This window comes from Electrophorus electricus, chromosome 16 (assembly GCF_041902795.1).
Source record: "Electrophorus electricus isolate QZ-2024a chromosome 16, ASM4190279v1, whole genome shotgun sequence".
Taxonomy (NCBI): domain Eukaryota; kingdom Metazoa; phylum Chordata; class Actinopteri; order Gymnotiformes; family Gymnotidae; genus Electrophorus; species Electrophorus electricus.
In genome coordinates this window covers 19,541,491-19,569,000 of record NC_137512.1, presented here as the reverse complement: position 1 = coordinate 19,569,000, position 27,510 = coordinate 19,541,491, and the positions used below count along the sequence as shown (strand labels likewise).

At 51.7% G+C, this 27,510-nt stretch overlaps 1 protein-coding gene across 5 annotated transcripts in view; it reads right to left on the bottom strand.

Moving 5' to 3' along the window:
- Positions 1 to 26,399, bottom strand: part of ppargc1b (peroxisome proliferator-activated receptor gamma, coactivator 1 beta) — a 36,332-nt gene extending 9,933 nt beyond the window's left edge. For 3 of the 5 annotated variants that reach the window (XM_081698661.1, XM_035532390.2, XM_081698665.1), the window contains exons 1-3: positions 26,243 to 26,399; positions 2,108 to 2,293; positions 1,223 to 1,429 (exon numbers count right to left, since the gene is read on the bottom strand). In XM_081698661.1, coding sequence (XP_081554787.1) covers positions 1,223 to 1,429; positions 2,108 to 2,293; positions 26,243 to 26,323 — 474 coding nt within the window. In that variant the 5' untranslated portion in view covers positions 26,324 to 26,399. Of the gene's footprint in view, positions 1 to 1,222; positions 1,430 to 2,107; positions 2,294 to 19,157; positions 19,332 to 26,037; positions 26,059 to 26,242 lie in introns of those variants that run through there. The other 2 variants (XM_081698664.1, XM_081698663.1) reach the window with 2 other exon arrangements.
- Between the last annotated feature and the right edge of the window lie 1,111 nt (positions 26,400 to 27,510).

Below are 27,510 nucleotides of genomic sequence, written 5' to 3'. Positions count from 1 at the left end.
AGCATCCGTGGGCTTTATGGGCGCTTATATGCATCGTCTCAGCTTTCAGCATGAATATGGTTTATTAGTTACATTAAACATGTCACGGTCACATTTATTTCCATACGGTTTGCCATAATGCATACGTTTGAACTGTCGCTCATCCTACAATCATCTCTAAGCAGATTTGAGTTTCGGAGCTGTTTGGTGACGGCTGCTTGTGATTACTAGACTATATGATCCTGTTTAATTAAAAGTGAGAATACATAAATGTGTCATTTGGGCGCCAAGTTCAGACGTTTAAGAAAACGTGCTAGCGTGAAGCCACGAGCACGTTACCCCGTTGTAGTACAACTGTGGGAAGAGGCGGCCAGGCAAATCGCCTTCGGCCGCCCTTTAAGACGCCGACATTAGAGTCGGATCGGTTTGAGAACCGGCTCTACGTCCCCTTGCATCCCTCGCCCAACTCATGTTTCCGTCCTGTAACTTAGCCTAATTTCGTTCATGGCCAGGTAAAGAGCCAAGGTGCCAGGCATTCAGTTAGCTGCTATTATCGAGGCAACAATGAGACCTTTGTAGCCCTCGACAAAGCGCGCTGTCTTTAGCGCTTTTAACCGCGTCCGTATCCAGCCGTACCCGGACCGGGACTCTTGCTCTGCGAAATTAAGGCTGTGCACGGTTTTCGGTGCGATAAAGACAGCGGACGGTGCGTGTGTTCTGCAGTTAGATCACAGTTCATTTAACGGTCTGGGGAGGGGGGGGGGAGCCCAAGCGTGCCTTCACGTTGCTTGGTGTCGTGCTGGCTGAAAGACAGAGAAGTGGAACAGAGGCAGAAACGTTTCCCGGAGGGCCGGCTGTGAAGCAGGCGAGCAGGAGACTAGGGGATAGCAGGGAGAAAAATATGTATTTTTCCTGGAAGTGGCATTGTACAGAGAGGACAGGGGAGCCTCACCCCCCTCTCTCTCTCACTCTCAAACAGGTGTGAAAACTGCAGTGTGACTGATCAGGGGAACGAGGAGGAAGTGTTAGGGGTGGGAGAGGGACGGAGGTGGAGTGAGTGGGAAGGAGAGAGAGAGAGAGAGAGAGAGAGATGCAGCTGTGGTCCGACCGACTGCCTGAAAAGAGGATTCTTATTAGAGAATTGAAAAGCCCAAAATGAGAAAAATTCAGACCTGTTTTGCCTATCATACCCATGCTGAGGGGTAGTCCACATCCACCTTAAACAGGAAGGAAGGGTTCTTACTAGAGACGGGTCTTCTGCCTCTGGACTCAAAGAGCCTGGAAAGGGCTCACTGTCCAGTGGGAGGCCATCTTCCTCATCCTCCTCCTCCTCCTCATCGGGGTCTTCCCCCAGCGAGGGGAACACGGACAGCCCTCCTGCCTCATCCTCTGCAATGCCATCCAGGCTGTCTGTGAGAGCAGCAAGCAGTGCTGCGTTTTCCTCTTCGGTCTGTAGGGGGCGAGAGAGAGGGAGAGAGAGAGAGAGAGAGAGAGAGGGGGGAGGGGGTTAGGGCAGTGTGCCACTGAGGGTCCAAAGGGCCTCGTCCATCTGCACGACCTGCTCTGGGGACGGCGCAGACTATTTCGTCCCCATTCCGAGACGGAATGACCCCACATCCCAGCACAAGCGGTTCAACTTTGCATCGGATCCCTGGCCCTCTCCCACGCAAGTTTGCTCCCTAGGCGACTGCAGCTCCGGATCTGCGCGTGCGCTCCAGCAAGCCGGACTACAGGATACGGTCCGGTTTCATCTTACACGGCTCTGCCCCCCACCTGAAGGTGAGCTGCGCTTGGCTCCGAGATCAATGGTTTCCCTAGCATCTCAAAATAAACCCCTACAGGGATTTTCTGTGCTTTGGTGGCTAAAAAAAAAAATAATAAAAAAAAATCAATAATGCCATGAAGAATTACATGAAGAGTGAATTAGCGCTGGATACAACAGACGTGGGATCAATCTCCGTCTACGGAAAAACATGCATTTGGACATGATCTACAAGTTCGGTTCGCCGCTAGATCGCTGGGTTCACGTCTCGTAACTACACGTTGATGAGCCGGATACGGCACCGTTAGCCCCCTTGTGGCGGGGACGGCTAAGGTCGGATCCGAGTGGCTGGGTGAAGGGGCTGACCTCGAAGAGCTCGGCGTCCACCGCGCTGTAGCGGATGGAGGCGGGGGAGTTGCATGAGTGGTCGTTGCACCATTGTAGCTCGCTGAGGCAGTTCACTGAGTCAAAGTCGCTGGTGTCCAGCTGAGAGAGGTCGAAGTCGGGGAAATCGGTGTCCATGCGGTCCGAGCAGACCTCCTCTTCCCCATACTGAGAGAGAGAGGGATAGAGAGAGAGAAACTTTAAGGTCATGGGCCTAAATCAGAAGTGCATTTCTATTAAGTCCATATGTAATGCTACATCTCTGCCTTTGAATGCTAAGATGCGCCAATAAGCAGGCCTGCGGGTCCACCTGCTCCCGCAAGCACGGTCTCCTTAACCACCACCTCGTGCCTCGGAAATAAGACAAACTGCACTTTCGTAAGAAAACCACCCCGGCGCACACGACGGATAAACGCAGGAAAACCAGACTGTGTGTTTGGGTGGTATGTGCCGCGAGTGTGTGTTCGTTATGTGAGAGTACTGTGGGAAGGGAAGTACTTGAAATCCCATGAGGGGGTGGGGGGTTGGGCGAAGGGGTTCGAGAAAAGCCCCATATCTCCTTTCGGAGGCTCCGCCTGTGCGCGGCTCTGCCATCTGCGCGTTCCCACTCCGGGCTGGCCGCTCCGCTGATATTGCACGGGGCCCTCCGTGGGCTCCTGCACCACGCACACATTTCTCCACAGAGTCTCGCCAGTTCCGTCCGGTGCTTTTGCCCCAGCTGCAGCGGAGCGGTTACGGAGTCGAACGGGCCTGTGCCGAGGGTTCGGTGTCCGCTTACGGACTCCAGAAAACTCAGTAAGCATTGTAGGATCAATAGGAACACACATATCGTTAGGCTTCGGTGCCAAAGTATGCATTACAAGCAACTGGCTGCCGAGCAGGTATTAAATGAATTTTGTCTTTTATTACATGGAGTCGCAGCGCCCTGATGGAGTCTTACGGTGAGTTGCTGCTTGTCATCTGCCAGCCACCAGTACTGTTGGAGACACCAGTGCTGTCGATTGGACGGCACGCTAGAGAAATGAACCGAAGTGATTCGTGATGTTTCAAGAGGCAGGTATGCCATTGTAGTGCAGAACTGCGACTACCGCATGGATCAGGCGACTGTAATTAGCAATAATGAAGAGGGACACAGGCTGGGAAGTGCGCTTTGAGGCTCAGGTGTGTGTGTGTGTGTGTGTGTGTGTGTGTGTGTGTGTGTGTGTGTGTGTGTTGACGGGGGGCTGATACGGGTGTTCATCTACCAGAGGATACAGACACATACATATAAATACACACACACACACACACACCTGTGCTGCTTCTTTTAGCACCTTCCACGCATCCTCCTTCCATGCCCTGCTCCTGCACCGTAGCCCACCTCTGACCCTCCCCACCTCTCAGTGGCAGCCGAGCCCCTGCTAATCAATCTCAACATACGCTCAGCGCCTCACATTTCCACACATGCCTTTGTGGGGGGGTTTTTTCCCCCTATTTTGACCTTCTCTTCCTCTCTCCCTCTCTCTCTCTGCCTCTCTCTCTCTGCCTCTCCTCTCACTGTTATAGAAAGCCTCGATATCAATCAATAAAAACCTCCTTGGGCTCTGAAGGTTTAAGGTCACTCGCTGAGCATGTACACATGGTAGCGCATGCGCGCGCGCGCACACACATGCAGCTCCCATGCAAGGGCATGCTGGAAATACAAAGCTCCTTAGCGCTCGCACAGTTCCTGCCCATCGGACAAGCCGGCATAGGCCACGTGTCCAGGAGAGCTGGCCGCTGAGGTGTGACTCGCATGCCAACAGCCTTGCGCGCGCTTATTTGTGGAAGGCCTGCACTCCCTCCTGCTCTGCACACCACCGATACACTAAGAGACTGATAAAACCGCCATCTCATCCCGGTAACCCAGACGGCTTCGTGCACGTTACTCACCACGCTTTACTCTTTGGCTCACGTTGGACCACGTGATTTACACGAGGTAACAGTATACGCGCTTTCGCACGCGGACCAGGTCTGTAAATACGAAAGTACAAAGGCTCCTTTCAAATGTTCTATGAGATTAAATGTTTTAATTCTGAAACACAATGACTCCACGAAGCGGGAATGCAGGGTGGTGGCTGACAAAAATGCGGTAAAAATGAATTATGCAAGGAGTCTCTGATGACCCTAATGACCTTTAACTCTCGCCTTGGCCAAAAAGGGAAAACATCGACCGCGTCTGTTTCGTCATCAGCGTTTAGGGCGGGAGGCGCGACCATGTAGCTTCTGGTCCTTGTGTACGTTCAAGCGCACAAAGTCAAAGCGCGTCGAGATAACGGAGGCTGCACGCCCGAGGACGGCGTTTATGCTCGCGCTGCCCCGGGTGGACGGGCCACTAGAGGTGCGGAGCGCAGAACAACAGCCGACCGCCTGCAAGGTCGCCGCCCGGCCGGCGGACGGCGGACGCGGAGATCGACCTGGATGCTCGAAATGCGCCTTAATGGAATTATGGCGGCTGACGAAGTTCCTTCAGTCGATCTGTCCATCCTCTTATTCCCTGCCTCTACGGCCCAGACCCCTCCATCTCCACCATGTTCCCTGCCTCCACCCATAACCCCCCTCCCCCAATTGGCTCATTAAACATTGCTATGTGATCAAAATCTCTAAAGATCTCGTGCATTCGGGATTCCTGTCACTCACGAGCGAGGGAGAAAAGCAGTGATTGACGAGACGTACGGAGCCTACATTCATCTCCCTCTCGCGGGAGCTAATAGGCTCTTATCTGGGTGCTCTGTTCCCTTTGAGCCTGCTGCTATCTGAGGTATGTTATATATATATAGCCATTATCCTCAGTCTCATGACTGCCTCTTACACAAGCTGTGTGTGACGGGCGCGGCATCAGAAACGCTGCCCGTGCCAAATGCAGATGGGCGCGCGCACACACACACACACACACACACACACACACACACACACACACACAGTGCACCCACTCATTCAGGCCTCTAGCCTACTCCCAGCTAAATGGGTTCTCTCTCGGGTCGCTCCAGAGAGCTCTTCCAGCCGGCCCGCCCGGACCGGGGGTGGTCTATAGCGGCTCTCCTTCAGGTGGCCGGCCTTCCCAGAAGCCCGCGGGACCGCGTGGGCGGCAGAGTCGTGGTGTGGAGTGTCCAAGCCGTGCTGTCATGAACTCTGGCCACGTAACCTTTTGAACTCTGAGCCCCCCCACCCCCACCCAAAAAAGAGGAAAGCGTGGCCCGAGAGAGGAAGAGCGCTATTCACAGTGAAACCTCTGACGGCGCCGTCCACCGCTACCCGCCAGCGGAGTCGGAATTGACTGGTGCCAGCTGGAAATTAGGGCAGTTAAAAGGAAGATCTGGGGCAGGTGCGCAGAGCAGAGGCATCCTGTCTGTCTCAGCGTCCGGAGAGCGAGGGGATGAGGCTTGACGGAGGGAGACCCAGCTGGCATGGCTGCAGCATGCATAAACCCCTCAGAGCCCGACCCCACCACGCCGCCCCCGAGGTCGCGTCTGGGGCCGGACCAGGCCTTTCAAACCAATGTGCCTGTTATTAAACATGCTCACAAGAGTCCAACGGTTGTAAATTACCTAAGGCCTAAGTTGTAAGGCTCCGGATTGCGCCTGTCTCTGAAGCCGTCTGTGAAGGTGTAATTATGAGAAATTACCCTACGTTTCCTGACGCTCGGTGACAACATACGACCGCGTTTCTAAGCACGGCAAGCAGAGATCCATCTGGCGGAGCTACGCGGCGGGTGGATCCCACTTAAGTTCCGGCGTTATATACATTTTTTTCCTGCCGATCCCTACGTTAATTCGGGGCTGCCGCCTTCCATTTTTCATCTGCGTTATTCTCAGGATTGTGGAGATAATGGAGGGATTAGGGCATTTCACTGGTGTTTAGCCTTGAGGCTTTCTCTCACCCCCATTCACCCTGGCGCGCAGGCCGCTCTGCCCTTTAAATCAGGGCCAGAGAAGAATTTACTGACTCTACACTGAGGAACAGGTGTTTACCAGCACAAATCAGCTCTGTGACATTCACCATAAAACACCCCTGCTATACGGTCAGGGGCAGGCTGACCCTGAAAGGCATCTTGGTAATGGCGGTGTCACAGCTGATGTCCAAGGTGGTGTACGGAGAGTGGCTCAACGCCCAATTTTAATCTTCCTTAATTGCTGTCCAATTAGCAAACTACATCAAAATACATCCGTGTCTCCCAGGTGTTCCGGAATATCAAGGCAGCGTAAAGGACACAGAGTCGGAGACGGGCAGGAAAACTGGTGACATTAAACGATTAGAAACCGTGTTCTTTTTTTATTTAAAAAAATAGACTTCTGATAGACTTTATTCAAGACTTCACATTCGGACAGAAAAAGAGAAAAACTTCCCTAAAGGAGAAATGAATTAGACCGAGTGACTATCTCGCCATTTATGAATTTCACTTCCTCCAAGTCTCATATCTGTTTATCCGTACGCAAAGGATATCAGGTCTACAACGCTACCGTTAATGACTGCTTCTCACTTCAACACATGGAGTCAGCTGCTCTGAACAGCTAGTCAGCCTGAACAGCCGATATGCTACGAGGCAGTGTGCTGTTTACTGATCGAACTCCCAAGTGGAAACGGTCAGCGAGGACCGAGCCAAGAGCTGGACGCGGACCAAGTTGGCTCCGGTTTTTACACCGCTCTGTCTCTGAGCCCCTCTCTGCTCTATGTAAACCTGATCCCTGCATCCTTGCCGTCAAACGTCTGCGGCAACATTAGTCCTCACCTGGGTGCTAATTATTTTAAAGGAATGTGACTACAGACTGAGACATTTTTTTTTTTCAGCACATAACAAGGTTCGGTAGAGTGATGAAGACAGAGAGGTGAAAGGTCACAAATGTAGCTGGATTTCCACGCCCCCCCCGAAATACCGTTTATTTGGTTCCTGCAGAGATCATCGCCGGCCCCCCTGAAGTGACTCACTGCAACGTCTGTGGACAAGTCCAGCGAAGACGTGCTGACCTCGATTTGGACTTAGCCAAAGTTATTATATCTCTGCTGTGTCCAATGCCCGATGGTCTTTTCCGCCTTGGTTCAGAAACGGAAACACCGCAGCTGTGTTTGTGCGGACCCCCGGACCCGCCCCGGTCTCCGTGCGGCCCCCGCGAGCTCTCACCTCGATCCGTCGGCTCTGGGACGGCGGCGCGTTAGTCGCGAAACGATAACATCTGATTCGTTAGGAAATCATGAGAGATCTATAACCCAGCCGTGGTGGCCGCCAGGGTCTCCCGGAGGCGGGAAAACGATGAGGGCGCGTGCCGGCGGACAGGCCGCGGGACCAAGGGAGACGCGCCGTGTCCGCGAAACCCCCGTGCACCAAGGGGTGGGGCATCCCCCAGGGGACGATCGTACACGCGCAACATGCAACCTCACCGACTCCACCTCCACCCCACATCAGCTCTCATGCCTCATTAATTTAGGATTATGTCTGCTTATCTAAAGATAGCTCCCGTTGTTGTGGACAGTGCTGACACACACACACACACACACACACACACACACACACACACACACACACACAGACAGACAGACATCTCTTTCAGGGTGATCAACATTTTATTCTGAGTGAGAGGGGTTAATATTAAAGGATACCCACGGACAACACCACCTCGAAGAACAGAAAAGAGTCTCGCCAATTGTTATTAATTAATAGACCCTCTCGTGTTCGACGTATCTAAGCAGCAGGCTGCTGTCTCACCCGTGGGGCACATCTGGCCAGCAAGCTGGTCAGGGAACAAGCTGGTTATGACCAGGAGATGAAGGCAGCAGCTCTGCAGAAAAGGCAAATATTCATTTTTCCGCCGTTTTCTGAAAACCGATCGCCGGTGAGGCGCTGTTCTTTCTGGCAGACGCGGTGAGCTGTGGCCGATAACCGATCCGCTGCTCTCCCAAGTCGCCGTTACTTATTCATTTCTGCACTTTACGTTACCTGACTGGTGATCTACTGATGTAAAGGACTAGATGAAGCTGTAGCCCAGGCCTGTAGCTTAGCACCCCCGCCTTACCCGTGAACGCTAACGGAACTCTTATCTGCTTCTTAAATACATGGTGTGCTGAACTGCTGCCATGTTGAAGGTCACCCACGCGTCTTCGGAATATGGAAACGGCAGCTCGCGCGTGAGCACGCTGACCGCGAACCACACGGCAGCCAGCGCGTTAGCAGGGCCGGCTCGCACGCTACTTCAGAGATGTAGGAGGTGACGGATCAGCAGGCGATCCGAGACGCTGGCGGCTCCTTTTCAGCGGGGGCGCGAGGGGTGCGCGTCTCCGGTTTCCGAGCCTCGTGCCCGGCCGTTGGCTGATCTCCAACGGTGACGGTGGGCGGCTGCCACCAGGGAGCAGTGGCACCTGGGAGAAGCCCAGGAGATTGTGTTTGTTGTAGTCGCGACTATGGTGGGATGGGGGAGGGGCAGTGCTGTTGGCAGGGTCAGGGGTGCCAGTAACAGGTCAGCACAAGCGGGTAGAAATTTCTCTCGTCTGAATGAACGTGAACACCCTTGGCCACGAGCCTCAAAGTTGCGAGCAACGTTATGACGGAAGAAGGCAATAAAATGATTCGAGGAGTTTGGAGGTTCGAGACGGGACGGAGGGCCCGGGTCCTCGCTGCGGTGGGGGCGAACAGCTCCTGAGGGAGACTCCTGAGGGAGTCCTTAAGATGGGGCCGCCGTGCTGTATTCCGGCATCCTCGACTAGGGAGAAGGGAAAAACGTACACTACCGATGCGTCCGACAGGGGCTTCGCTGGGACGGTGCTTCCGGCCTGCCAAGTACACGCGCGAATGAGACTAGAGCGGGAACTTTCAATTAGCCGGTTTTTGTGGGTCACGAGGACACGTTTGGTTTGGGAACGCCAGCAGCCGCTTCCTTGGTTGAAGGCCACCACAAGGGGCCAGTCAAGACCGAAGTTCTGCAGCAAAAGCCTGGCTAATCCGCCCAGGTCCCCGCGGGCCGCGGGTTACTCGGGCATTACGAGCCTCTTACAACATACGGTGGCCGCGTGTTCGTTCCGCCAGCGGGGGGCACCGGCCTGCATTCGGTGTCAAAAGGGAGAGCAGGGCTCTCTTTCTCATGGGCCTCCGCCTAGGACGGAACATCGGGAAGAGGGGAACTTTCCTTCTTAGCCTATTAAAACAGAATGTTAGAAGCTGTCTAAATATGGGAAAAAAAAAACCCCACAGCGCTGCAGAGGTCCCGAGGTTTGAATTTAGCTCTCCCTTTTGGGAACGCTACAGTGTGGCGGAGCGGAGAGGTCTGGTTGCTGGTGACCGGGCGCAGCAGTCCTGTGCCGGAGGACGCTGCAACAGGGAGAATTGGCACGACCGGGAGACGCGGCGTCAGGAAAGCGGACGCGCAGACTCTTACTTCTCTCGTCATCCCCCCTTAAATCTCTCGTTCAGCCACTTAAGAGGAGCCAAGGAAGCGCAGACCCGTCCAGTTTCTATTTTGAGGGTGTTCTGAGAGAACGGGCTTTGTTTTGAAACCCAAGAGTCAACCCAAAGCGCCAAGCTGACCTTCTGCTGGGATAAAGGTTGAAAGGGCGGCGCTCGGACACAGCTGTTCTAGCTGCGCACGGAAACAAAGTGGCAGTGGTCATTTAGAAGTGCCAGTTTTAAAACACGCCACATGCCAATGCCTGGAAACAGAACTTCTGTCAACACAAGCGCGTCCCGGACACAAAACCTTTTTCTTTTGACACTTCCTGCGTGTTTTAGTAATTATTCACTAAATTTCAAGAATGAATCACACGCTCGCTGAGACCAAACGAGCGTGTGCTAAAATTCTTGGCTGTAGTGCATATTCACTTGCGCTGACCGTGTACTGACATTTCAGAGAATGCGTTTCATATTACAGGATAGGCCATAAAGTTGCAGTGCCCCTAATAAATGACCTATGAAAGAACAACTTGTGAAAACCTCTGAAACCTCTGCCAAGAGTCGTCACACAAAGCCCTCGTGAGCTCGGTGTGGAAACCTCAGTCCTGCTTAACCTTTCCCCCAAATACATATCCATGCCCCGTAACGTCATTCCTGACCCTCACCGCCGGCCCGAGCAATATTCCTGAGTCGGCCTCGGGGAGGATCGCGGGCGGCCCGTGTGGTGGCGGTTCTCTGGCTTTTCTGGTGGAGCTCCGGAGCAGAGTGATGACTCACCCTGCGTCCCTAACGCTCAAACAGAAGGCCACGCCATCTGCCAAGGCCTCGTCCTCGAGTCAGTGCTGCGGAGAGCGTAAAGATGCAGGGGTGTTCGGACAAGAAATGCAAACTAGCCGCGCAGTTTCTCAGCCCCGTTATCTGGGATACCTTCCGCCACAAAGCCAGGATTCTACCGAGACACTCCTTCTCCTTCGGCGCCGACGCGCCAATTTGGCACTGACATTTTCTACTCCCTGCGTTATATAAAGGGAGCGTAACCTTGTTCAGAATGGCAGGGATGTTGGCAACTCTACAATCGCTGTCATTCTGTCACTGTGTTCGGCTGTCAGGTAGGGTGCGGTAGATTGCTTGTTAGCGGCCCTTGCGATACTGGCCTTTGCGATACGGATACATCACACACAGCTGGCAGGTGCAAATAAGCCCTCCTGCAAATCGCAGCCTTTTTTGCTGAGTGTCTCAGACGCGCCAGATGAGCGTTCCCCGGGCGTTCCGTGGGTGTTGTGATGAATCACGTCACTCGCGCTGCTCAACAATATTATGTCAATATTTTTGGACAAAACACGGGCTACCGTTTGATTCAATTTAAAGGTTTACTGATGCGTTTTTAATATACACACCGCAATCATTAGGAGTATTTAAACAACTTCTTCCGTTTCATTTCCCTGCCTAGATAGAGGGATCGGTCGTAAAGGTATAGTTTCTGCTTCAATCGAGCACTAAGATCAAAGACCAAAAGGGGCTGGAGGTTACAGCGGAGTGGCTGCATTACTGGGAATTGGGCCATATTACTACCAGCGGCTGTGTCCCACTTTGGCCTCACTAGGTCAAAAGGCGCACGCTCGGTCAGTGACCCTGCTGGCGGTGCGAGGCTAATTGCTTCTTAAAGCCGCCGCCTCGGAGCAATCTGCACAATTCATTGCTCTGAGCGGAGCGCCCAGACGGATACGCTGGTTAAACCACTGATCTCGCATCGGTTCTTTCAAATTCATTAGTGTGGTACTAGGTCAAAGGTCATTAAAAGGTCCCGTTCAGCACCTAGAGCTTCTGCTGCTCGTTATGTAAACGCCGACAAACCGATTCCATCTCTTTAATGTCTTTTCGTTTTAAAATCTACTTGAAGCGCAAGCATGAATAGGCATAAAATTGCAGTTTATATCTTGTCCACTACAAGACAAAATACTGTAAACACGGAAGGCGTGCCGAGTGCTCAGAGGGCACAACGGAGGCGGCTGGCACTCGGGTCGGAATCTCTCGTATTTGCCGGTGGCGCAGCAAATGCTGTGGCGGCTCCTGAACATCCAACGTATTTGTCGAGCAGCCTGGTAAGTCTGATCAAACAGCACTTATACTCGGCCTACCCAACCATGCAGGTTCAAAGCCACATTCGTTCCAAGAGAGAAAATGACTCGTTTTGACAAATTATTATTAATTCCACTCATGGCAGCCCACCAAGACACATCGTGTTCCTTTACATGCACTAGTGCTTTCCTGGAGGCAATATGGGCCTCTAGTGAGGTGTCTGTTATTTAAATTAATTTAGTCATTGATGACATTTTTATTATTTATATTTTTATGTAATTTTGTACTCGCTACCTCAAATGGTCTAATCCTCATAACATTCTTATAAAACAATTAACTGAAAAAAAAAACCCAAACAACAGCAAAGATCTTAAATTCCTTGCTGTCCTGAGCCTGGGGCATCAGATAGCAGCGTGTGGCATTTGGCTTTCCACCTGCCCTGGCTTCTCGGCGCGAGGCTGAGGATCGGATGTGCCTGTCCCGCGGATTCCGGCACCCCGCCTCCTCGCCGGAAAGGTCAGGACGTTCCAGCGCAAACATCAAGAGGTCCGGCGCGGGATGGACTCGCGGGCCGGAAGGACGGCTCCCGGCCCTCGGCGCGGCCTTGAGATCGGGTGCGGCACTGGAGAAGCGGCGTCTGGCCTCGGCTGCCCCGGCGCACTCCGCTGCGCTTCTCCGTCTGTTCTGGGGCAGGATCGGATTAATGTCATCTCATCCTCGAGCGAGACCCATTAATAATAAACGCCGGAACAGCAGGGCGACGGCGAGTTTCGGTTCGTTTAGATCTGCTCCTTGAGCCCTCGGTAACTACGAAAAACTGCTAACTAACCGAAGGCGCCGAGACAAAGCCTCGGCTATGAACGCCGCGCGACGGCTGTGGTCCACGCTCTGTTCGACGGATACGTAAACAATTCAGATGCCACCTCAGAGGAGTATTTATTTCCTAAACGAAGTGTGCTGTGTATCTAATGACGCTCAGGTATATTCAGCGCTTTGCCCCATTTCGCTGTATAGGTGGAGTTCAGCTGTGGCTGTGTGGTGCTGTGCACTCATGACGTGGGTTCCTGAATCAGCATCAGGGATGCACTACTGTCTCACTGTGAAAGTCCTCTGCACCCTTAATGTAACGCGTGCTGATCTATGGCTAAGCTTTTTTTAAAAATAATAATAATTTTTAAGTAAACATTTCCCATTTGTGAGAGTGATTATTTAATTAGATGATGTGTGAATCATTAGGCTCGCGCCCTCTTGCGGAGTTCACCAAGAGTGCGCTCGAGTCTGAGGAGCCGTGTGAAAAATACAGGAGTGACCTGCTTATCTGTGGCTCCAAACTATTGAATGCCAGCAGAGAATAATGGAGAACCAAGGGAAAAGAAACTGGTAATTGGCTTTGATTATGGGCTTGAGGGGCATTTTTTGGGACGCCGTTCGGTCCGGGTAGCTCGTCTGTAGCGTAGCGTGAAGCGTACGGCCTCCTGCAAGGCGCACCCTTGAGTTGCCGGATCGTTCTGACGCGTTTCATTGTCCGACACCCTTTTGGCGAGGTTTTGTGCGCGCGGCTATAGAAACGCTCCCGCCCGTTGCTGAGTGACTGTCACCTCACGCCGAGCCCGGTGACAGATTTACAGAGTGAGTCAATAAAGATTAAGAGCACAGACAAAGGAGCGTAACGTAATTACATCTCAACTGTATGCGGCACGGATCCTTTTCGATGCATGCTGCGCATAGCTCGACTTCGGGTTCAGTAAAGGATTATTAAAGCAAGAGCTCTGATACAAAAGAAACGTGCAAACATCGTTATGCTGTTAAACTTTTAATAAAGCTGACAGCGCCGCCTTCCTGTGGTAACTTGGGGAACGGCGGGGTCGTGGTATTTTGATTGGGCGTGGGGAGATGATGGAGCAAGGATCTCCAAGGCGCTCGAGCTTCGCCCGGCTGTGGCTCTGTCCCTTCCCGCACGAGGCAGACGGGTGCAGCGCAAGCACTCCAGAAAGTGCCTCGTGCGCTCTTTTGCCACCGTAAGGCCGGCTGATCTTGTGATGCGGAGCAGCGCGGCTTGCTCGGGCTGGCGGCCACGTTCGGCGTTTCTGGTGGCGTTGGTATTTTTGCCCCCGAAGTCTCGGCGGGAGGGAACGGAGCCGGAGAGCGCTCGCGCCCGTGTCCTTGGCCAACCCCTCACACACGTGACCGAGGAGGAGGAAGCAAAGGAGAGGAAAAGCAAAGAAATCTGATTTAATTTGCCTTTAAAACCGACCGATAGGGATCGGGGGGCGGGACGGGACGTGTGGTTTCTACGGCTGTAAGCCAATGGAAGTTGTGCCACCCTGCTCTTAAACAGTTGACTGCCTGGCCGCACGAACACGCCTGCTCGTCCTCGCCACAGTGGAGTAGGGGCGGGGCTGGCGGGGAGGGGCGGGGCTGGCGGAGAGGGGCGGGGCCGTGTGCCAGGCCCTCCTCGGGGAGGTAACTGCGATGCTAAGAAAGTGTTCCTCGTCCCATAAGGCCTCTTATGCCAACATGGCCCAGATTCTCTGCTCGGGAATCCTACAGACACATCACCTTCTCCTTTTTTTAACACTCCTTTTAGTCTCCGATGTGGAGCAAAAATGGAATGCTTCATCTTGGACTGCTCTGCTGTGGCCGTTCGACAGCTCCCTTCCACCGCCTCCGAGTCAACGCCATGACAACGGGGAAGCCAGCGGAAACCTGAGTAGCATTCACACACCTCTAATGCTATGGGAACCGTGTTACTGAAATAGATGGAGACCACCCAGAGTGAGCACTTAAAGGAATTAAAAAGTTAGGGGAAGAAAAGAAAAAGAGAAAAAGGATTGACGGTTGATTGTCGAACCAGAACTGCGGCTGTGACGCGCAATGAACTACCTGAAATATTGGCTTCATAAAGTATTTATATTCTGGGCCAGTTTCATTTCTCTGTGTAACTGGGACTACACATTGCACTTCTTTATCCTGACAGTCATCATGTGCTCACTGATGCGGTTGAGAGAGAAGCTCACGCAAACCCCCCAGGCAAGCGCTTAACATCCCCCCACCTCCATGACCACCTCCTTGACCGGGGCGGACACCCATCCCCGAGCTCCATCCCTGAGCTTGCGTTCGGTGCAGGAAGTGCAATCTACATCTGCCATCTGAGCTGGCCAGTTTAGCGCTGGGACCATTATCCTTGAGCACGCACTTTTTATTAGGAAACATCCGTTCCTCGGACGCCCTTAGCGAGGACAACGACAGTGGCGCTGCCGTGCTCGGACTTTGGGACGTGTGTACGGAAAGCCGGAAGTGCTACGCTGACCGTGCCCAGCTGGCGAGGATTCACTCGTTCGCTGCGCTTGCTTTCGCCTTGTTGCTGTGACGCGCCCGTGCTGTCGGGGACTTTGCCTATGGCGTATCAGCGCGGACGGAGGTTCACGGAGGTTTATCAGCGTCAGTGATTTCTGAGCCCGGAACACAAAGGTCCATATTAGTATCCTCCCGATATGCAAACATATAGTTGATAGCAGGGGAACAGAGTACATGCCAACACACACACACACACACAATACTCAAACAGCAGTGAGCGTAAAGGCCTGGGGTGCTATAAATTATTCAGCAGGAGCCATCTTTGGAGAGTATTGGGAGGTCATGGCATGCCGTTCCCACATCCTGAGCACTTCCTTCTTATGACTGTCAAGGTCTGCTCTATTGACAGATGGTAGGAGCCATAACTCACCCCAGAACGCCACCCTGCGCCCACTGGCTAAAGCGAGGCCCCCGTCACGCCCCCTATCACGCCCACGACAACAGCCTCGGTGCCTAATCCCTCTCCCCGTCCGTAAGTGCCGTTTTGGGGATGCCAATGTCTTTCTCAAATCAGTACTTATTAGACAAGAGCTGTAATTACCCACGGTTCATCCTGCGCGAGCTACGGATTCGGACTAGGTTTCCACGCCTAATTATGCTGGCGGCTCATCTGTGCGTGGGAAACGACCATGCGCCTTCTCTCCTTGCTTCCGCGCAACTCCGGAGCGCCGCGTGCATGTCGCCCTCCCACTCGCTCTGCATCATTAGCTAGCTGACAGGCGAGACTGGCACATGTAACCCCCACCCCCAACTCCAGCCCGCGCGTCCTGAACGCAGCAATCATCAAATGACAGCTCGGATCGAGCCCCAGAGACCAGCCTCCGCCTGGTGTCCTGCCAGCGTGATCGCCACGGAGATGTCCTTGAGAGGCAGCTGCGGCGCGAGGGCCACCTTCATCACGCATCGAGGGCCACCTTCATCACGCATCGAGGGCCACCTTCATCACGCCAGCGGCCCATCGCTCACCCCTCCTTCCGCGGCTCTCGTCAGCCGCGGCGGGGCCCGCACCTCCGTTCGCGTTGGCCGCTGGACGAACGAATCCCGCCGCCGCCACCCGCTCGCCTCGCGCGACCATCAGAAAGACGCCGGCGCAAGCGCCAGGCATGTTCTCGCAAGCGGAGTCAGCAGTGGACGATTTTGACTGCAGCAGGTTTACTGCCATCTGCCTTCAGAAAAACGATGCACGCAAATAGCTCCACCTTCACACGCAAAAGTACACGAGCAGCTAAATAAACACATGAAACAACTTAAGGCCGCGGCCGGCGCCGGGCTTAGCTGGTAGCCCATTTCACGTTACTGTTTCATGTTACTACTCAAAAACGCAGGTGTGAAGGAAGCTCGACCGAACGAGCGCCGGCACTCGAGGCTTAAACCCCCGGCTTTGCGCTGGGGTTAGAAAATGTTAGGAATTAGACGACTGTTTACCGAGCCGATCCTTCACTGTGACATTGCTGTCCGAAAAAGGAAGCGCTGCCATGGCCGACTCCAACAGCGCCACAGTGAAATTAGGAAGAGGCGGCGTGGCTTAGCGCCAGGGATATTTCTCTCACACACGAACCGACGGGAGAGAAGGGACCCGCCGAAGCGTCCGGCGGCCACGCGAAACCCGGACGCGTCCGCCTCTGGCGCTTGCCCGCCGCTCCTCTTTAGGAGCCGCGGGAAGAGATTAGCATGGCAAACTGGTTTACACAGCGGAAAGCCGCCGTTCCTTGCAGCAGAGGCTCCGAGTGCTGCGTCGCGGGTCTGCACAGCGGTCCGGACACGTGAAGGCGGGGCTTGCGCGTGTGCCCGGAGCCTTATTTGGAACGAAAGCGAGATAGAGTCGGATGGAGGGAGGGGGACGTAGAACCTGACCAGTGTTCCCTCGGATCAGTCTAACTGAAAGCGTCAGGGGCGACGGGCAGTGTATTGTGTCAGCGCGGCCGCTCTCTGATGGGACCCGAACGGTTCCTACAAAAGCGCACGTGCTCCTCTGAACATGCAGGGCCTTTGAACTTCACAGCTGTCAGATCAAAGGGGGAGGCTCCTTTGAGTTCTCCACAAACAAATGATTCCCCTGTTCTGTCGTCGCGGTCGAATGCAACTGCACCAGGTTACATCTTCATACGGGGGGGACGTATGTAAATTATAATCCAACACACAAAGCTAAAAGGCCTGTGAAACACCTGTCCTTTCCGATAAAATCCACCATCAGGCAGAAGACACCAAGCCGTTCTGTCCTGAATGCCGACAAGACATATAATGACGACTGCGGCCTTCGCCAAAAGTGACCCTGAGGTGGCTGGAGAATTCCTGCTAATGATTTCCGTCTCCATCCGTCTCCTCCGGTTAAAGCCACGAAGGAATGTCGAAACCACTGCCGGTTCATCTCTGCGCTAAATCTCTGACAGTCAGGTTCGAACCGGATCCAGCTGCCCTCCAGCGAGAGATGCCTTTCCTGGACTGCACTAAATAATACACAGCTGTGAAGCGCAATCACTCCATCTCGCGGGCACCCACCCCCCACACCCCTCCCTTGCCCTGCCCTGCCCTCTCTGCAGTGAGGAGCGCGCGGTAGAGTGCTCTCCTGATTGGCGAACGCCCGCTGCCTGCAGAGAGCCAGACCGCAGAGGGGGCGGGCCCCGTCCGCAGGGGCGACGGCGCGTCCAGTCCGCGCTGGACCTCCACCGCGTGACCCGTTCACTGCAGGCCCCACGCCTGGGGCGGCTCTCGGGCGCTGAGTGACGGCATGACCGTTTTCCCTATGTCCATATCCCGATATGCGCAATCCCATGCGCATATCCCGACTTTCGGGACGCCGGTGCCGGACGCTGGTAAGCGGAAGGCACGGAAGGGCAATCCGTCTACGTCCCTCGGATTAGCAGACCCAGCCGGAGGTTCCCATGTCACTGGCTGTCCTCGGAACGCTTTTCCGGCCTGCCCCGGTGGGGAGCAGGGAGACTGGCTTTCGGTGGGGGGGTTTAAGTAACTCCAAACAACAGAAAGGGCCATTTGACTAACGGCTGCCCCAGGCTCCCCCCACTGACGGACACGCACGTCTATTGCTCACTTTTGGTGGGCTGCCGGCTCGGGAATAATCGCAGCTGCTTAGCTGCTACGTAGCAGGAGGAAGTGGGCCTGAAAAAAAACACACCTGCGGAATCTGCCCTGCTCGTGAATTCCTTTGAGGTTAAGTAAGTGATGCATGTCGGCATAAAAGAGGCTGGTGAAGTATTTCTGGAAAAGAGGGGGAGTTTACACCTTTAGGGCCACTGCCGGTGCGAATTTTGCCAGGGAAATGCGTGTTTGCCAGGGAAAGCAGGACTCACTTATGCAAGTTGCCGGCTTGCTATTGGACGGTGCGGTGGCTTACTCATTTGTTATCCCCTCGCGTTTCCTCCCACAGCTGTTTCCCGTCTGTCCGCCTGCCTGTACGAGGGACGCGCCGGGGGGCCCCCCCAGGTTACGGCAGTTGGGCGGTCGCTTTTTTTTTCTTTTTTTTTATGTAAACGTGCGTTACCGTTGTGTCTGGAATTCATTTCCTCAAGTTTGAGAGAATGAAAGCAGGAAGTTGTGCCGATGTTGACAGTTAATGAGTGAGCTATTGTTTGAGCGCTTAACTGCTCTGTGAAGACAGGCAGAGCTAGAACATCCTGCAGCAGTGATCGTGCTGCTCTTAATGGTCGTGCCTTTTACACCAACCTTGAGCTACCGGCGTGAGACGAGCCCTCCAGTGCACCCCTCGCATTTTAACGACCCCTTGGCTGGGGACGCCCCCTCCCAGGAGTCTTTCACTCCACTCTGCGCGCCGTCGCTACACCGACGGCCGGTTCTGTGGTGGCACCAGCAAAACAAAGCCATGCTCTCTGCAAAAAAGGCCAACCATGCCTTGACTTCTAAGCAGGCGGGATTCGAAACCATAACACTGGCTGGCAGCTTTTCGGGGGCCATGTGACTGGCCTCTTGTATCCCACCATGTTGGCAGACTTGAGAAGTGTTTATAAACGAGTGATTTCAGCTTCGAATGGAAAAGCTCAACGTGATCTAAGAACTCCTCTCGCTAGTCCGCGTGACGGAGCAGCTGTCAAGAAAACTCGAGGGGTGCGAACACTGTAAACAACTTTATCCATTAGAAATAATATGACTCAAAACGGAAGACTAATTTTCAGGCAAATGTTAAGAAAGTGTGTTGAGGTGCAAACTGTTTTCCTTCTGGGAAATAACCTCAAGAGAAACGCATCCAAAGAAATCGATAAGCCATCAGAGGCAGGTTGGTTCCCTCTCTGAATGTCCACCACCGGTCGTCTTCCTCATCAGGTTGTGTGTGTGCGCCTCAGGAGACGGAACCCTGAAACTTCCACTATACCTGCGTCAAAGCCTGCATGAGGAAGATAAATAATACCTTACTGCAAAGCGTTGTGATTCCCACTGGCTTCTGGCTATTAACAATGCATGTCAATTTCAAACCCTGTCGAGGCGAATTCGGAGTCTAATGTGAATGATCAGAAGAGGCTGTTTGTGTGACCATGTGGGAAAGCCACAAATATTCAAATGTATGCAGGGAAAATGCTAATGAAAGCCAATGAGATTGCTGCTGCTCTCTTCGAGGAAGAGTCAGGCTAGAAACAGGGTCAGGCGCAGACTGGCTGCATCAGAGAGCCGCTGAAAAGCACACGGAGTACTGAGAGCACATGAAAGGACTAATGGAGTGGGAGGGTGGAGGGGGGGCTTTTTGTAGAGTGCGCAGAATTCAAGCCTTTGACAAGGAATAAAAGTGAGGCCGGAACTTGTGATCGCTAGAATTCTGCCTAGTGGCAGAAAGCATCGACTGAAAACAGATCCCGGAGGGTTTCACTTGCTCTGCCGGTCCGGAGAGACGCTGGTCTAGGCCGCGGGCCGCCGCGCTACGGCAGGGAAAAAAGAAAATCCGAGGGCCCTCCTAAGCACCGGAACGAGGACGCGGAACGTGCCATGGAGGACTGAGAGCTGCTCAGAAACGTCCGCACGGAACCCGTCCTTGTGCGTTCGCCACCGTGCCTCGTCCGGGGTCTCCGGGACGTAGATAAGGCAATACCGTGTCACAGCGTGTTACGCGTTTCTCAATGATCCTAATCATGGGAGTGTTGCAAAATCGCCCGCTCTCATTTCTAGTGCCCTATAGCCATGTCTCTAGGTGTGGAATGTTTCTCTACCAACGTGGTATTTCCAGACTTGTCACAACAGTCCTTACTACCACACCACAGACATGTTTGCTTTGTAGAGAAATACCAAACTAGGTGTTTGCTGATTTAATATGCCGGCCTGTACTGGCGAAGGTTACATGTCACGGTTTCAAAACCTCCGAGTCACATTTCTGGAAACTTGCGCTTTAGACGTTAGAAAAACAGATCAGAGTCCAACATGACCATGGGACCTTGCGTTTCTAAAGCCGGGGTCAGGAGGTCAGAGACCAGAGAAAAGCTCTCAGATGCGCGAGGGGGTCATAACGGGAGGCGTTTCGGCCACGGCACAAACGTGACCTTGGGGCGGGTGAAAAGTGGGCAAGGGAGAAAGCCGGCGAGAAAGCCGGCGGAGCAACGTCAGAACTGACAGGACAGCCCTCGTGTTTCTGCATGTGCAGGCTTCATCTCTCTGAGAGCAGGCCATGTGAGCACAGCCAGTCCAAGCTGGCTAGGAAAGTGACAAAATCCAGAGGCGCGGTCACGCTAGCGCTGCCTAAGCATGCCAAGCCAAAAGTGCACTGCTCAATTAGGCCACAGGCACCAAGGCATGGAAAGAGAGGGGCCCTGTTCACCTGATCTGTCCTGCAGTGGGACTGACCTGTCCTGCAGCGGGACTGACCTGTCCTGCCAGGCCTCCTCAATGACCATTATGGAATTTAACAGGTTTTTTTTTTAACTCACTGGCTGAGGGCCAGTGAGTCAGGAGTTCAGAGGACAGCTAGTGAGAGAAGGGTGCCTCGCTGTAAGGCCTCGCTGGCTAAGCTGTTTCGCCTGAGCTGAACACCATGCGGAGGAACACCGTGCTGCTCCATCCCTGTGGGAGTGGCCCGCTCGGCTGTCCTTCGATTTCTTTGCCGTGGATGGAAAGTTTCCCGGGAGGTGTGAGCAGCACCCTGTGCCCTCGTGAGCGCTGCCATTTCCATAAACATCAGAGCTGCATTCACTACATCCCCATAGCCCGCGGCAACGTTCGTCTGCCTCACGTTCCTGCCCTATTCCCATGGGTCTCCCGATCTTTTTCTCATAATCCGTCATGTGATCTTGCTCGAAACACTCCCTGAAAAGTTAGCAGTGAGCTGGAACTAAATGGTGTGCAATATAACAATGGCACCGTGCTTCACACAGAAAATAATGGCTCGGCTTGCTGTGCCATAAAAGATACAGACTTGTGCTCATCCTAGTGTGATAGGAAATCATGGATGAACTGTAGAACGACAAACAGAGAACATGAAAGTCTGGCATTAGAAGGCCGTCAATATGCGCCAAGTGGGTCTCAGCTATACTGTTGTAGGAATGAGGTGTAGCTGTTGGATGCATCCAACATCCATGTTCTATTTTTGTCTGAAGATACTTTAGAGGAGTTATTCAGGAGAACCCTGAATCAGTGATGGACTGAAGTGGGGTTCACATCATTGCAGAGCTAGTATTTGTTTGGATCGCGATACGTTTCTGATATTCTTCACAACATATGGCCATATGCCATGTCAACAACTCCTACATAAAACATCAGCAAAAGGATCTGCAGCCAAAACGTAACCAGGTTTTAAGCAAAGGTTTATATGCCATTATCCCCTTAAAAGCATCCCATCAAATTTCACTGTGCATGACAAGCACTGTAATCGAAATGCGCTCAGCAGTGTACAAGCCCGTAGCAACAAGGCTATGGCTAACGCACCTACCCAAACTTGCTTTGCAATTAAGAGTGTTGCAGGTTCCTTTTGTTCCATGTGAGCCTTTGCCGGACCGAGCTTGTTCTCCCTGATGTCACATCACCATGGCAATGTGACACCAACCCCAAGTGAGCTGTTACACCAACCCCAAATGAGCAGAAGCTCCTCCCATCATTAACTCCTTCACAACAGTGACTTACATGGCCACACGTTGTCCGGAAACGTCTGTCCAAAACAAAGGCCGATCTCTTAACTGAAATAGTCGGTACATGCTCTGGTTAACTGTAGTCATGAGCATTTACTGTGACTCGTGCGGGTGCTGACCTCCCGGTTTAAGTAGATGATAATTAAGAACAGTGCTGTGGACTCACATTTCTGCGGCTGCCACCCTTTGTTTTACATGGTATTATGTAAGACTGTTTCACTATAACCAGGGTGCAATTTTCTTAAAAATATGTCCAATTACAGCAAGAGACAGACTTGGCTGGCTGGCCACCCCAGACCAGACTTGCGGTATAGACCAGGATTGGGAGATTTGGCTCACGAGCCTTAATCAGTGATTTACAAACATTCGGTTGTCTTCTGAGAGGACTCAAAAGACGACTGGGATCCAAATGCAAAAACATGGATGATGAGATTTGGCTTTCAACGCAGCCTTTCCTCCCCCCAACCCTGATATAATGACTTTAGAGACGGACCAGATTCTACACAAAACGTACTGTGTGCGTGTATTTCACAAAATCTGCAGGTGGTGAAGCTTATTGCCGAGATCCAATGCACCTGCGACCTTGTTTAGATTGCAAATTTGCTGCCCCAGAGCCTGACTGGTCTTGCAAATGATGACCAGGACAAATAATGATCTCGCCTGTCTGACTAACCTCAGGCAGGTCCTTGCAGGTTCAGTTGGGTTTACCAGTGCATACCAATGGGTATATTAAAATTATTCATTGACATTCATGGAAATAAATAAAAATTATCCCTGCACGTATTAAAAAAAAAACAAACAAAAAAAAACAACAACAAAAAAAAAACAACATCAGTCCATTATGTTACACACACAACGCCCAGAAAACTTCAACTCCAATAGAACTTCACAATATTGCAAAAGCAATTATAAATCAACAAGGCTATTGCACATCACTGCTGAATTACAACCTTATTAACACTGTAGAAGCCGTATTCTGCAGCTGACCACTTGCAGAGTATGAGACATATTCCTGGTGGTGCAACCCAAAGTCAGGTCACCTCGCTAGCAATAGCAAGCTAAATGAATATGCTAAAGGCTGTAGCCTTAACAGCTTCTCACACGGATTAATACATCATTCATTCACTAGAGTGGCCTATAGAATTAAATCATTTCAGAAAAAGCAATGCAATATAAGCTTAACAATGCAAAAATACAGACCAAAAGGCATAAACATATTCAGACCAGCTCTAAGAATCAGTGAAGGGTGGCTTACGACAAACAAAAGGGGAAGTTTCTGACTCCTATGGGGACTCACGCCTGGGGACTCAAAGCAAAGGTTAACCTTTGATGCCAGTTGTGCAATCAGCTGATGACGGATTAGTCGGTATCAATTATTGATAGCTGAACCCCCTCGCCTCCCCAATCCACACTCCCGCACAGAGTCAGAGATGGACAGTGATCCGTGACAGTGCATCCACAAACATCCGCAGGGGTGCGTCTCAAAGCCGCGTGGCAGACCCGTGGGTTGCTGGCGGAGGAAGCAGCCTGCCCCAGCCTTTACTCTGCTCCCGTCCAACGCAGATGGGCAACCGGTGCATGAGTGCGTGCGGCACAGCAATCGGGGCGGAGGCCATCAAAATCTCACTCCGTCTAAAGCATCAGGTACATGCAAAGTTCCATGAGCTGCACCGCAACCCAGAACCTCCAAATAAAAGCGCAAAAATACTGTCCCTTTGTGAGTGGCCTGCAGGCACTCCGTCTCCGGCATTACAAATTAATACACACAAAGATATTGAATTCCTTTGAAAAAATTCAAATGAAAGTGATAGATATGAATCAGCTCCCTGACATGATACTGATGACAGCATCTTAACCAAGAACATTTTTCATAATTCTGTTGAAGCAGATTAGATTTGTCCAGCTAAATGTCTGGGGTGGATAGTGATGGAATATGGAAATTCTTATATAAACACGCAGACAGAGACCACTGTCTCAACCCTCCGTAAACGCCAGCTCATCATATTTATGGCAACGAATTAGCATAAAATTATTAGTGGCACTGTGCAGAGGAACAGCAGTTACTGCGAGCCAAGTAGGTTGAAACATATCAAGGTGTAAATACATTTGCTTTTACTCTGTCAAGACAGGTGACTCAGCCTGTATCACGGAAGCAGAACACATCGCACTGCAGTGCTGCACATCACGACAACTCTCCGTCTAGTAAGCCCGTCGGCCTGAGATCTGGTGCAGTGTAATGTAGACCTATATTTTTCCCCCTAAGGTTCTCTGCTCTTATTTAGTCAGCGCCCCTGCGTCTCAAGTACGAAATACGCACGTACGTATGTCCATTTTATTTTATGTTTGATGTATTTATTTATTTGTTGCTTATAGGGTCAGTATTATTGTGGAGTGGGGTTGGTTTGTTCAGATCACAGTCTAGATGAGGCTGGGGTTAGTCAGAATGAATGGTTCCGTTGGGCGGTGGATCATTTAGGTTAAAGGAGTCTGCGAAGACACGTGAGTACCGGCACCGTCCTTACAGATCACGGCCGCGTGAGTGGTCGTGATTTAAGCTGCTCCACTTTGCGCAGCGCCAGTCGCACGCAGCCCGGAGGAGGAGGAGGAGGAGGAGGAGGAGGAGGAGGAGGGGGCGTGACTGTCGTGCGCGCGCGTCACCGGTTACGTTCCACTACGCGCAACGAGCACATGACTGCAGCACCTTCGCTGTTCTAGAACTCACGGGTCACGAGGACGGGGACGGAGTACTATTACATCGCCGAGGCGCGAGGCTCAGGCCAACAACCCCGACCGAGCGCGCTCGCGTTGGGAGCGGAATACTCGCGCTGACGCACGGACATCAGACGAGGACGACGGAACATTTTTATGGGCAGCTGATGCATTTAAGGGAACGCGATGCAGTGGGGAAGTGTGCGTCGCTTAAACTGCTACAGCGACTTTCATTCGTTATTGGACACGTATGCTATCTTAGCTAGCGGGTTTTTATAACTTTATCATTTAGAATTCCAGCCCGAGTACTTTCCTGCCAACATTTAATTCATTCACTTGTGTTAACAGTCGACGCACACGCAGCGCTTCACTTCAGGGGTGCAACTGACGTGAATATAAACACCTGTAATGTCCATTAAGCATTTCTATTCACAGTATTTTTTAACAGACCGCATATTTAATCAAATCTCTACTTTGACTACAAATGCATTTTTCATCTTGCATCGGTACGAAAGAATCGCTCGTGAAATGATGCGTCTAAAACGTCTACTTATAATCCAGGATGCGGAGAGAAAATAAGCGAAGACGAGATCGATACCACCTCGACGTCTCGTTTTTGTTCTCCAACTCTTTTTTTTCCCAGTTATGCAAACACAAATGTGCCGGTTACGCAATTATGTACAATTAGCTAGCCATATAGCCACGCATTTCCCATGCAAACAATAAGCATATCTGCTAATGCACTCAGACCGCGAACATCTTCAAAGTTATTCAACTTCACATATAAATCATCATTGTTCGTTATACCGATGAGCTACGGTGAAAGGGGGGGGGGGAGTCTCTGCCTAATCTACACAAGCATAATCCAACACGTAAATCGGACGTGTCGTTTCTAAATCCATCTGTTACACACAGTAAACTAGTTGCCAGCGAGCAGAGCGACCCGTTTAACATTAGGTGCAATACCGGCTACGTGAATACCTTCTGCGAGAACATAAGCCGTAGCCATAAATTGTAGTTTCCTTTCAGTTTACTGCCTATTAAGTGCCCACCACACAGATCACGCATTGCAAGAATAAAATGAGACCCGATCTGGCCACTTGACAAGTTCACGAGGCTGGCAGCCACGTGTCTGACTCGCCGGGCAATTCATATATTTTTTGGCTAACTAGTAAACTTATTTCTAAGTTTTACTACAACGTTTATCAAGTCTTTGAGGCTTTCTAAACGATCTTTTCAATTATCTCAGAAAATGTACTGCTATGCACTATTTTCGCAATAACTTAATAATGAAATACTTTTTCCCGTTCAAGCGTTTCCTCCAAGTCCACGTGAAGCACAGACGTCAGGGTTTGGAGACGCCGGCTGCGCGGTGCTGGAACGCTGTCACTGCATAGGTGCAAAGATGACACTGTGCAGCGCTACCAGAAACAACGTTTTTAAAACACATCCCGGGGTTTAAAAGCCGCGAACCTGCGCATGCAGAACACGAGCGTTTTTTACCTGGCTCGCGGAGTTTTCTGTCAGGTAATTGAAGACAAAGGAAGAGAGCTCCTCATCCAACAGTGAAACGCAGTCCGCCATCTTCTAGAGAATGAGATCCGGAGAAGTCAGAACAGGGTATACAGGTCTGCTCATTTCCAGTCGCGGTGTCCGCCATGAGGGGGCAGTGTTCTGTCCAAACTCAGCTCAGTGTAGCGATTACTCTTATGAAGCTGGTTTGAGATGACTATTTGAACGTGCTGGAAACGTGCTTTCGTCCTTGGGTAAAGCTAGCAATCCGGGCAATAAGGGCCGATACCGTGGGAAAATCGCGCAAATTGCAGAATGGGATACCGACCAAAATCAATCAAAAAGCACGATGCCTAACGGGAGTCTTATTGCCTGAATTGCTTCAACCATATCGCTGCCTATGACTCATTTATACAGCAAGCGTTGGCTGTTTTTTTTTATTTCCACATCAGTGACAGCCAGATTTGGAGCAGGTTATATTCCCAACAAGCACCTGCATATTCCCACATTTATAAACATTGTTAATTAGCGCCACGTCCGTTTCAAAGGGAGGCCCAAATCAGTACTGTTATCAAGAAACCTGTCAGCAAAACAGCAGCAAGCAAAAGCAAGATGAAACGTCTATAGGTGTGTGCAAACTTTCCACAACTAAAGAATGGGATTCATTAGAGAAATCCTTCTTATGTGTTGGCTTTGCCTTCGGTGATATCAGTGAGTTGCTGACAGGCCTTCACTAATGATCCTGAGGCACCCAGCGTTTTAGCATATTGGCCATTATCAACAGACTAAGGATTTGGAGTTGTGTAGATGATCTTTTAATCACAATCCGAGTGACTTGTTTGTTTACTCCAGTGACTGCTCCAGCAAACACCAAAACAAAAGGGCTTAGCCGTGGCCACTTCCTAATTGCAAGGCCCATCCTGCTGCAGAAAGTGTCATCAAACCAAAGAGAAATATCCTGAACATAATTGGAAAAACATTGTGCATAGCAGAGAGCAATAGATCTGAATGCATGAGCCTTTGAAGGGGAGTTACTACTTCTCAATCAAATCAGAAAGTGCTCTCAGGTCAATAGTCTATTGAACCGCACGCCAACTGTCCAGCTATTGACCAAACTAATGCTGTTTTGATGTTTGAGGACAGAGGAGGATGCATGACTGATATGGTCACGTCGGCTAAACAATACTAAACATAGGCCTGCTTCTGCTTGGAAGACCAAGTTAAATATGTGTTTTATGCATTAAAATCAATTCTACTTT